At 42.3% G+C, this 12,987-nt stretch overlaps 1 protein-coding gene across 1 annotated transcript in view; it reads left to right on the top strand.

The window, feature by feature from the left end:
* Positions 1–12,987, top strand: part of LOC105560219 — a 167,124-nt gene that overhangs the window by 138,604 nt on the left and 15,533 nt on the right. The window contains exon 5 of the mRNA XM_012009130.1: positions 12,623–12,824. Coding sequence (XP_011864520.1) covers positions 12,623–12,824 — 202 coding nt within the window. The remainder of the gene's footprint in view (positions 1–12,622; positions 12,825–12,987) is intronic.

Raw genomic sequence — 12,987 nt, 5'->3', positions numbered from 1 at the left:
TTTCGCGACAAAATTCATAAAAGCTAAAAGCAAAGCGAGGAAAACTTATCGTTTAACGATCGATCTAACTGTGATTTCGAGCCGAAGGGAGAGGGGGCGGCTGCGTAACGAGAGGGAAAGATTTGTGATTCTGTAATTCAGCCGGGGGTCGTGATCTCGATAAATTTCCCCGACGCAAATGACGGGCGGGTCCGCGCATCGGCACGGCGGGTGGGAAACGTACGCGGGGCGTTATAAATCCGCTCTTCGCGGATCCGCCGTGCGAGACGCGAGGATACAATGCCCGCTTAAATTCCGTTAGTCTTCCGCACTTGTACGGCACTCTTACGCGGCGCAATTTTCGCGAGGAGGGCAGGGAGGAGAGCTCTCGAGCGGCTCACAACTCGGAAACGAGGAGTGCTGGCACTCCGACGGTCGACCCGAAAGCACATACTTTCCCTTCCTTCCATCCTTTTCACCCGCGCCTTACACACACATACGCTTGCACACACCCGGGCCGCTTTCCGTATACTCTCGCATATATAATTCCCGCAGCTTTCGTTACACAATCGCCGTTAGTATTCTCGCCCCGTGCGAGATCGAGAGCTCCTACGACTCGGCGGCATGTCACGTCGTCCCTCCGCGTCCTCTGGCAAGCACTTGAGTAGGGTGCGTGCGCTGTACTCACTCTGTTAACGTACTACGTCGTGTTACCGCGCAAAATATCCCAGGCGTTGTCTCCACTTTGCATCCGAAGGCATTTAGTCCAACTAATAGCTCGCGGGAGCGAGATAAATCCCAGATTGGCGCGGGACGTTGTGTTCATCTCTTTGAAATTATTGACGGATCGTCGTCGTAATTTCACTCCCGATATATTAAACTCCAACGGAAAACTTGATGAAAGCCTAGATTTTTTCGCAAGTTAAATAGCTAATTTCACAAAGTGTAGGCGCGCAAAAATGTAACTTTCGCCCCGATAACACAGGTCTACAAATTTTCAACAATTTCATGTTAATGGAATGAAACCAAGTGCACTTTATGTAATTTTTGTAAATTGCTGAATCCGAATCTGGCCTCCGTTTTCTCCCATCACGTCAGAATTTTTAGATATGACCCATTTTTTATCTTAAGCAAAAAAAACGGAAAAATTAAAGTTTGCCCCTAGGCATTTTGTAACTGATAGAGTAAAGGGTATCATGACACATGTTTTCTACTCAGTTTTTCATGCTGATTTCAAGAATGATCGGAAATTTTCAATCACGTTCCGTTTTGAAGACATTAGCGGTAAAGTTGGAAATACGGCGTTTTCGAATGTTTTACATTACTTCTTCCTTTTATGAGGAATATTATCTGTTATTGAGGTTGATTAGAGTTTGTCGCTGTTTTATATATATTTTTACTTTTCGTTTAGTTTCGCTGACTCACCTTTTTGGTTAACAGTCCGAGCTCGCGAGAAACGGTCTCAATCGAGCGAAAGTCGCGAACCTGTGTTCATCTTACTCACGATCGCGAAAGCAGCACTCGTATCACTTTTCATTTTTTGTGCTTTTTTGTTAATTAAATGTACCGCTGGAAATAAGTAGTATTTTTTCCGTTTTTTGCTTAAGATCAAAAATAGATCATATCTAAAAATTCTGACGTGATGGGAGAAAACGGAGGGCAGATTTGAATTCAACTACCAAAATTACATAAAGCGCACTTGGTTTCATTCCATTAACATGACCCTTGTAGACCTGTGTAATTAGCAAATAATTTACGTCCACGTTTAATTGACTTATTTATTTTTCCTATGACTTGAAAAGGCGCCGTCGCGAGTTCCGATTTTCCAATTTCCGAATAATTCCGACGCTGCTGATTTCTCGAAATTACCGGAACCGCTGTTTTCTTGTTTGATCTGCGGTATCTGTTGTTGGAAGGACATCCGGCAGGTCTGGGGACACTCTGTATACTCTGCTAAATTGCATGAACAAGCGGAGCCCGAAGGACGGATATTACCGCGAATATACCATGGTATCACACTTGAAATCGTAGCACCTCGGTGACGTGTCGCAGTTTCCATTGCGCTCTCCTGTCTTTCCGTTCCGCTCACTTTCCGTTGCGTTAAGAAATGTCAAGCGAGAGATCTCACTGTACTGCATTATTACTATTAGTTACTTCTCCCAGAAGATAACCCGGATTAAAGTTAAAAACTCGTGATCCCGAGATATCATGCTTAGCCATAAGAGTAAGCGTTCTCTGGAAACTCAGTTAATTAGTCAGCGGAGTAAGTTCGCGCAAGTATAACTAAGGGAGCATATACAAGGGGATCCCGGGATTAAAATCCAGCTTATTCTAGAACGTAGCTCGCACTTGTCGCGACATCATTTTTTTGTATCAATACATCACGGCGAAGCGTAATCACGCCGCGGCAGCGGAACGCCGACGCGGCGCGGAGACAACGTAAGATGTCGATCGCGCTCGTCGGGTCGATTCTTCATCGCGCAATTGAGGCACGACGTCGCATCTGTTAACAGCAAGCAGCGACTGTCATTGCAGAATCATCGATCAGCGTACACAAGAGAGAACGCGACGTCCGAGAGAAACTGCAAACGTTTGCCCTGGACGTTCGGCCTGTTTCGAATGGCACCCCGTGCGCGTTCCGAGCTCATATTCGCCGTGATTTATCGTATTCGCGTGTGCAACCGCATGTAGGCGCGTCACTCCGCGCAGTCGGTGGATCAGACCTGTCTCATAGATCATCGGCCGAACGTATGCGCGCCGAATAACACGGAAGTGAAATAAAACAGAGAGGCTCACTAGCTCGCTGAATGACTGAAAAAAGAGAGAGGGAGAGAGATGAGTGCTCGGACCGCGGAGGAAAATGGGGATTCATTCCGATCGGTCGACATGTACGGCTTTAAAAACGTGCCGAGCGCAACGCGTTGTTAAAGTTAATGCGCCTGCACCGACGATGTTCCTCGATTCTTCTCTCTTCCGGCTTCTTTCTGTCTCGATTCTAAGAAGCCGTTTCTCTCAATTGAACATGGACGAAGTTTCATAACAGTCAACCCACGATCTTCCATACAGGTCTGGAAACATCGAATTTTTAGTGGCGGGGGTGACCCATTAAGAAGGCAGCTTTTCGTTCGCGCTATGGCCACTGTACGTCGCTACTAGTTCTGGGGTGTGGTGAGATATAACCTCAAATGTGCGGTCTATGAGTCACGTGTAGCTCTGTGAGAATTGAAATTGCGACTGTTTCAATAACCGTAAATAATTTTTGTTGAAATGCCTAATTTTTGTTGAAATGTGCGGTACCGATGTGCAATACAGGGTACAGAACTACGACATTCTTAGATCATACGCGGCACCTTGCGGCTGAAAATCGAAGTAAAAACGTGAACCTTAAGAGAGTCTACCCCCACCACCGTTGTTTCCAGACCTGCATGTAAGACCGTGAGTCAACCTAATCGAGAACACATTAAGCTTGTAAAAGTTAGCGCAATTTGTTATCCTGACTCGAAATTTTGGCCCTATGTTGAACCCTTAATTCTAGTATATAGTAGGACCTAAGACAGTATAATAAAAAAAGGTCGAACTGCAAGTAAGATTTACTCCTACTTTAAAACTGATAGTGTTGGAAATTTCTACTTTTGCCAATTTAGCATTAAAGTAGGTCCCTTTAAGTAGGAGCTAAAGTAAATTTTTAGAATTAAAGATTCAAGGGAGAAGTAAAAAATATAATGTCATTAAAGTGGGTTATTGCTGGTCTATGTAGGTGTATAGATCAGCTAAGTAGGTGTAAATTATCCTTTAAAGTGTCAAAATAGTACCAAAATTTCGGCTCGGGATGGAAGACGGGAACTCTCTTCGAACCGCAGGGACAATCGACGCATGAGAAGCGGCGACTTTTCTGCGATATTGAGATGTAGAAGGTACATGAAAAGCTCCGATGATTAAATCTCGATACTGTAAATGCAACACGGCCGTGCGACGTAATTTAATCTGTCAACCGACTCTTATATCAACGAAATTCCGATTTTCACTTTGAGTCTAAAAATTTGCGGCTGGAAGTAAAAAATTGCCGATGTTGTCGGAAGGGCGACGTTTAATTAAGTATTTCAAAACTTCCCGAGGGATTTGCATAGTTGAGAAAAAAGTGCGCGTTTTCGAAAACTTTCGACATATCCCGTGTGCAACGTGAGCCCCGTGGAGTGCAAAAATATTACGCGAACTTTGAGGATCGGGTAAAAAGCAAGATCGGATGCAAAATATGTCAAATATGAAACGAAAAATACACGCGGCAAAGATATACGTGTACACACGTAAACATATAATATGTTTACATATTATATGTACAGTACCGGCTAAAAGTATATCACCTTAAGGTTTTCTGAGCATAACTTTCATCGAAGTGCACCGAATGTGCACTCAAAATTCTACAGTAGACACTTGAGAACAGGTACATCTCGTACACGAAGGGTAATGAAATTTGACGAAGTACATCTTGATTTTCGAATTTTTCATTCGAGCACTTTAAAATTAAACAAATGTGTGAATTTGCTGACGATAATAACTCCACCTCTAAGAAAAACTGTGTTATGTCCGGAAAGAAACCGGTGTGCAGGACAAATGTGAAAAGAAACGGTATACGAATTCACATTTTAATAAATTACAAGTATAAGCTATCTACATCCTGCCTTAGACTGACATTGGCCATTCTTTTGTGTCGTTTAGTTTGAATGAAAGTCCTACTTTATCTTTATACTTGAAAATTAGTTATGCTAAAAAAATCGAAAGGTGACGTATTATTGACCGGTACTGTACGAACGTGCGAATTTTACGTGTGGGGTGGCAAGCACCGGCGTCAGCTGTGTATACTAGATAGAGTTGTGCCCTCATTAAACATGTATACACACGATTAGATACACGTAAACGACAATGTCAATTACGTTCTATTATTAATCATCACTGCAAGCCCACGATTATGTACTGTTTCAATTACATCGCTTCAATATCGATCAAATTACGTTGTCGATATCGAGCCTGGTTACGTTGAAACAATAAACGCGTCCGACAACGTGAAACGTAACGTGCATTTTATCTTCCACTGTAAACCAAGAAATCGGGGGAGCACAAGAGCTAGCACGAAGCCTGTACCCTTCGCGAAATTGTTGAATCACAAGAAAATCGATGTCGCAGCTTCCGCGGACAGTCGATTGATTCGCAAAGTATGCTTGAATAAATTCCGCACGAAAAGAAGATTTCTCTCTCGAATCGATCGTCGGTGTTCGAGTTGTGCCTTTTGATTTCTCCTCTCTGCTGGAAAACTACGATCTTCCTCCTTTTTTTCTCCCCTTGCACCGTCCCGCCCGCTCGCGAAAACGGGCGTCTTTCCTCTCTCGGTATCGCCCGGCATCTTCCTTCCGCTCGCGTCGCTCTCGAGAGCAATAACGAGCGCGGATGGGAACAAGGTCGATAGCGGGTATCTCTTTCCCGGTTCCTGTCGCATCGTACCGTGTATACACGGTGTCCCCCGCGAGATCTGCATCTAATTCAATCGCGTATCCATGCCCGGAAAGGATGGCTGCGCGCTGGAGGTCGTGAGGCAAATGCCGTATTTGCGGAGCCCGCGCTCGTTACGGACGGGCCACAGTCCGGACACGTCCGCCTATCCTGTGCCGCAGACAAGGAAGCTTGTAAAAGGATACCGAGGGAATCTCTTCTAAAAGATCGATTCGGCTTTCGAGGCATTGCCTTTTGGCTTCTTTCTCCCGCCGCACGTTCCACCACGAGCATCGTCCCACTTGAGCCGCGCCGAGAACGACCCTCCTCCTCCTCTCGTCCCCTACCCCCGTTTGGTTCACTCGATACCACCATCCCCCGGCTGCCCTCGAGCTCCCTCGCCGGCGATAAACGCCGCTTAAATACCAGTTCGAATCTCGGCGCAATGTAGAAGTCGCTCGAGGAACGCAAGAAAGCGGTCGGGGGCAACTGGGGAGAAATTGGACTGCTCATGGTATCCATGGCTACGTACATATACACGAATTTACACACACACACTCACATGTATATTTCCGCATCTAGATCCGTGTGCAGCTATCCGCACTACCATCGCGGTCAGGATTTGCATGCATGCTGCGCCAAGATCTTTCCGAGAGCTAGAGCTCGGCCCATCGCGTATCTAATACCGTCTCTTACGGAAGGAAGGAGATAGCCGTGTACGAAAATTTGCTGGGTAGCGGCAAGATCGGGGGTCACTTTGAAATTTCCGCAAGATTTTCGCGTTGCCGCGCTTCAACGTATGTCCGTAACGTCGGACAGACGCTCGGGCGTTCGCCTGTTCGTACGGCGATCTCGCGTTTAATCCTTTTGCCACGTATTTTTTTGTTATAATTTAAAACATTATAGCATACAAATTGTTACGGTTCAGATAGCGAGCGATATTTAGTCCTTCGTGATCGCGCTGAGGTTGTGCCGATCCCAGAGAAAATTTAAGGCTGAATTAAAATTGAGGGTAAAAGTAATTACATAAATACTGCACGTCTTATTTTTCTCTAAAATTACCCTCTTCATTCCTGAAAATAAGTACCTTCTGTTGGAACGCACGCCATTGCGCTAATCTTTTTAAAGCGCCATATCTTTGAAGAGAGTGTACAATTTAAATTTTTCCAAAAAATATTAAAAATTTAAAGAGTTATGAATTTTTAAGTAGGGAAGTCACTCTTCCGGATTTTTACGTTCGCGAGTTTTTTAAGCGTGTTAAAATTAAAATAAAAAGAAACGTTTGATTCATATTTAGAATGTTTCAAGAACGTTCGGTTGAATTTTTTTGTAACTCAGTGCAACAAATAATTTAGATATGGCAACCATTTAAAGTTTCTGGAGCCACTTTAACCCCGTGTGAACGAAGTTGATATTCCGCTGACGTGTGACCACGAAATTAAAAATTGTAATAAAATATACCGGCGTAAAAATTATATTCTGTATTTATGAATCTTTTATGTGTGGATCTTGAGCTCTGATATTATTTCTAAAGTTATCGGAGAAAGGCAATGTGCTTAAAATAACATCACTATTAATAATGCGTAACGTATTCTCACCCGCGCGAAAAAAAAGCGATGATGTTTTTATGCATTCGGAATTCAGATTCAACGCGCCGCCGTAGCCGCCGCGGCGTACAGCGCGGAATTATTTCGAAGGTATGCCATTCAGGGAATCGCCACTAATTAGAACGAATATGTACGAGATACAAAAGATCACGGGCCATTGTTCCGGAAAAGAAAGGGGAAGTAGCGCGCAGCTGGCGCGGCGGGGCGGGGAGACTCCCATTTCGAGACGACGTTAAAGCCCCCGGCGTAAATGAGTGAACCTACGCGAGCGGCCGAGGGTTATATTTCATAAGCGAGCGGTTACACCGAAAACCGCGCGACACTTCAAAGGTGCCCGGGAGAGAGACTTGTGAGGTTCGCACGGAATAACCGAGGTCAAAAGTATCCCGTTCCCGGACTGCCCGCGTCGCGCCGCGCCGCCCCGCAATTCGAGGGACGACAACCCGTGTCTCGTCGCAGCCCGAGGTTTCGCATGGCTACGCCCTTAGGTGCGACGCACGCCCCGAACTGCAGTGGATTTCGAGGTGCATTTAAGCACGCGCGAGAGACGTATTGTTGTTGCTGGGCGTTGCGCGAGGTGGTGGTGGTGCTTTAGGGTGAGCCGCCTGCCACGCCAGCACAACACCGTGAGTGTACGGCGATAACACCCGGTTACGATAAGTACACGCATGCTCTTACGTCATCGCGGTTCACCGAACGGTAAAACCGCGTCGCTCTCTCTGTACGACCGCACATCGACATCGCCTGAAATGCTCCCATCATTTTCTCTAATTAAATTATTCGCGGAGGATTTAATCGACACGCCTGGTATCCCGTTTCTCTCCTCTCGATACGAAGTTACCGCGGAAAGTTACCTCTTCGCTATTTACTCGTACATCTTGTAAAGTATATCGCGATTTATTCGCGATTAAAATGCAAAGGAGAATACTATAAGAACGGGCTCTCGTCGTGCAGCGGATAAAATATATATCCACTTAGGATGATTTTTTTTTATAAAAATTTCATTTATCCCGTGCGTCGAAGATGTTTTTATCTATTTTTGCGCTGCTCCGGTCCCCATAGAGATGGTCGTATTTCGTCGATACCAATCGGATTCCACGCTCGCGATATCAATCGAATATATTGGTTTTCAGATACATGCGCGCATCGATTCAACAAGTATTACACGTGCAATTAAATGTGCATTACTGCGAGATTTCATATCTCGCTCGCGTTCGCACCGTGCAGAGCTCTGTAATGGCCTGGTGCACAGCGGGTTTCCTGCTGTATTTCTGGTAATCTGCGCCTTGAATAGCATGGAAAGAAAGAATTCCATTTTCAGATGACGAATAATGAAATTAGAAAATGCAAGCTGTTCCGCAAAAAAGCTTTGAATCAACGGTCTAATAGTATTTTCTCTCTCTCACCCCCTTTCTCTCTCTATCCGATGAATGTGGAAATAATTTCTCTTCTGAGATTAAAAAGTACGATCTAATTTAGAGATTAATATTAAAGATTAAAAGATCGCGATGTAAAATTGAGCTTCAAGAAAACAAACAAATAAGTATATTTCTTAGTCAATTTTAAGTAAATCTTGCTTGAATAAGATCTTGCTGAGATTTTTTCCTCGCCGTAATCCGCTCATGATCCGAGAGGCAGCGCAAACATAACATTTTACATGATACAGGATCTCAAGAAATACTGCGATGGAATTTAAAGTTTATTGGAAATGTCTTCAAATACGAGGAACATCGAAAAGTTCTTGCAATGAAGTACAAATGACACTCGCTTAGCCGACATCATATACTCAACGAAAGTTCCAACCCTTCTGTGAACACGCGTAAAGTGCTCCAATTCTCTCCCCATCAAATAATTAATGTTTTATAGACTCTTTGAACTAACGTATCTACGTGATTGTTTAAAAAATTAATACATTTAACGTGCGTGGTGTGATCAAGTTTTGTTAAAGTTTTTGTAAAAAAATTTTATCGAAAAGATCTTAGCGAAAAATATTTGTACCGATACACGGAGAGAATTTTCTTTTAAAATTTAAATAAGTATAATTTATACTAGTAAAATGTATGGTAAAATTTTAAAAACTTCTTCAAAATGCCATGTTGTCCCACGATTACATGATTATTTTCAGAGTAAATTTTAAAAGAAAATTCTCTCCGTGATTGTAAAAGAAGTTCTTAAATAAAATCTTCGTAATATACTTGATCGTATGACGCTGATTGCCATTTGTAGTTCGTTCCGAGAATTTCTCAAGTGGCCCTCATACTTTATTTTTTCAAAGAATTGAAAGAAAAATGACTTGCATACTTTATTTCCACTTAATTGTTTACGTAACAGTATAAACTTTTCTTATCAAAAGTATTCTGGATTTACTTTAATTCAGTCTTGAACTTCTCGCTTGATTACTTAACTTAGATTACACGTAGTGTTAGTTACATCTATCTTAACCTGTGTAGGCTTTGCGGGAATGCGGGAATTCTAGAGAATGCGATTAAGCATGCGAAGAGATGCGGGAATTCCAGAGAATGCGGTTAAACATCGTTAGTGTTTCTATCTCCGCATTCTTGATATGTGAGATAACTTTTGTATATTTATGTTTTCTATTAAACCTGCCCAGGTAATACTTTGCAACAAATTTGCCTGCTTCGTTATTTATGTTTCCTAAACAAATTTATTGCCACAAAATATATCTTGGAATTATTATAACATATAGTTGAATGTGCCTATTTATAAATCGTAGATTTGCAAGAAACTACATAAGGAAAAGTTTCTTTAAATTCGAACTAACGACATTATCAATTATTTTAATGTCAGACTTGTAGAGAATTAAAAGCTAGAGATTTGATAGTTGAACTTTGCAAATGTGTATAATTACGTTTGAATATATCCGTTTAATTTTATTATAATTAAATGAACTTATTTTAATACAATTTTAATTTAAAGAGAGTTTTTATTGTTTAAGATATTGAGAATTTTAATTGTTAGTTACATGGGAATTAGAGGTTTCTTTTAGAAAGTGGTAATAAAAATCCTGAGTGTTAAAGAATCAACTTGAAATTCGCCAAGGAATCTTTAAATGAAAAGGTACGTGGCTTAAAAAAGCGCATCCACGAAACTTTTGACGAGAGTAGGCAATTAAAAGATCGAAAAGAAAGTTTTGCGAGATCCAACAAACCAAACCGTTCGTTTGTCGAATCATGCAGTTTGATTTGAGAACAAATTGAAACGCCGTCCGCTTTACAGTTTTGCAATCTTATGCAAGATCAGTCGAATCTTCTTTCAAACTCGCGTGAGGATATTATTAGATATTACATTGGAAAGATGGCGTCGCGTCAAAGCTTTGATTACACCACGCGACGTAATATTAGAGTGGATCTTTTCTTCGATAAGACCGGCGCATTTAATCTCATAATAGAAAATTTCACGATCCGTTAGGTATACTCAAACGCGTTCTTTCTTATTTTTTTTAATTTTTCCATCGCGCGGGACACGAAAGTGTGCCGGTGGGAAAAGAGATATAGCCTTCCTTTGGACGCTTACAAAGAAAATCCGGGACGCTTAAATATGACGTAGCGACCGCCTTCTCATAATCTGTATTCAACCGCTGTAATCACTTTCGCTCGCTTCCCTCCGAGATTGAATTTCACGGGTAGCTGTTTAAAAAGCGGAATTTATATTCGGCTGGACGCACTCTTAGCACGTCGGGGGATAAGTATCAATGCTACTGGGCCATTAATCATTGGTCGAGATTCTTTTTTGCGCGTTCCGCCATATATCACACAGGATCGTGCGAATTGCATAATTCCTCAGTCGAGAAAATGTGAAGTCAGCAAACGCGCTCCTCGCATGCTCTCACCGATATTGTTTGTACTGGCTAACATTAAACTCGATATATTCATCATATGCACATACGATGCAATGTACATGTACGCAGATATTCGCATTTACTTTTATCCATTTCTTTTCACTATTAAGCTATTTGTATTAAATTATTATTATCTGACACGGACTGCAATAAGAAATTATATACTCTATGCATATTTAATTGAAAAATGAACTTTACGATATAATGATGGAACAATGGAAAGTCTTTTCTTTTGTACAGTTTGCCGTTGAAAAAGTCTTTAGCAAAGTTAAGCCAATTTCAAGTTTAAGGAGATCATGGATTATTATATTTTGTAATATCATTCGTACATTGCGGTGACTCCGTTACATGTTCATTCGATTAATTAATTTACTTTGTTAGTCTTCGTTTGATTAGAAGCCGCGATTAGAAGTCTTCTAACGATTATCTTCTGCGATCTGGTTTCATTATGGTATTGATTGCTATTCCGAGAGATTAACCGGAAGGACCTTGTTGTGCTTCTCCCGTAATTATGTCTTTGCACTTGTGAGTGTTCTTATTTTCTTAGAGTACATTTTAATAAGCTCGCGCCACATAGGAAACTCGGAGCATAAAAATTGTTTTAGTTCTGTCGAAATAACTTTGAACGCAGTATTTGAGATCGAAATTTTACAGTACATTGTACAATCCGTTGGCTTAATAATCTATATAATATGAGATGTTCTGTGTAATTTACCGTCGGTTCGACGCGAATGCCGTTAAACTTCGTAACAACTATCTTCCAGAAACATGTTGGCATCAGGTGCGCACATAACGCTTTGAATCGGGAATTATGTTATTACTGAGATTATTATCACTTAAGAAACTATTAAGCATAAGATTATTACGAGTTAACTGTCATTTGAATAGAAAGTAAGTTGATAAATTTGATAAGTAATTAAACGGGAGGGTAAATTAGTTTCATCGGAAGTGTTTTAGCTTCTGTCTGCTGAATCGTATTATAAATCGTGACTAACGTGTCTGCGACATTTACTTTTTCCTTTCTCTGTCTCTTTTTGCAATTAATATGGGGTACAAAGAAACTGTCGACATCGCGTAAAATGTCGAAAACGATATATGTCTACAGTTTTATCGATTTGCCGTCTACGGCGACGAAAGTTCCGGCAAACTTTTTACGATTCACTTACAAATTATTCTACCGTGCGATTCACTCGAATAACTTACTTTCGACGCTATCACGACTTCCGGGACAATAATGATCCATTAAGAAAGCTCCGGAACTCGGCCATTCTGGCCAATACTTTCGACAGGCTCGCTCCTCGCCGCCGCGGCCTGACGAGAAGCGATTTCACGCAGGAAGAGGAGAAAAAAAAGGGGCGGAGGGACATTAATCGGGAGAACACGGCGGCGGGAACGTTAGCGGGTCCTCTAACTTTCCATCCAAGTGGAAACCCTCGTCCTCGGCGCGGTACGCCGTTGAACGCGCGGGATGACGAAAAGGCGGGGTGGAAGGAGCAAGGCGGGCATCCTTCACCTCTTCCCGATTCCGGATGAACAGATATCGTTGAAAGCAGATTTACATTTCCTCTCTCTCTCTCTCTTCGGCCCTTACCTCCCGCGTGCCATTTAGCAATCCCTTCGCGAATCCCTTTTCTCGCGACGTTCACACGTTCACGTGCACCTCGACGACAGGCTCACGCTTGATTTGTCACAGGTGCAGGCGACCGCGAGGCAACAGCGGACGAAGGACGAGGAGGCGACGCAATGGAGCGAGATCAGTCTCACTCTTCAGCCGTTCCATTACGTCAATGGACGTTTGAACCTGCGTTGCATCGCGGCAATACCCGACATCGCGTTCTCGAAGCAGAGCGAACTCCATCTCCTTACGGGTGTGCGCGAGCCAGTGCCCGAAAGAGGTAACTATAAAAATTTTATTTTTTTGGTGCTCTAAAAATCTCCGTTTTTTTACACTGTACAAAAATTACATGTAAGATTACAGTTCTTATAGTTGGTAATATTGGGACCATCTATTAAAGGTGTATAATTTGCATACGTCAGTAAATTTACACCTTATAGTAA

Source organism: Vollenhovia emeryi, unplaced genomic scaffold (assembly GCF_000949405.1).
Source record: "Vollenhovia emeryi isolate VEMERY1.0 unplaced genomic scaffold, V.emery_V1.0 DF939236.1, whole genome shotgun sequence".
Taxonomy (NCBI): Eukaryota; Metazoa; Arthropoda; class Insecta; order Hymenoptera; family Formicidae; genus Vollenhovia; species Vollenhovia emeryi.
The sequence above is the reverse complement of the archived record's forward strand: the minus strand, read 5'-3'. Positions and strand labels throughout refer to the sequence as shown.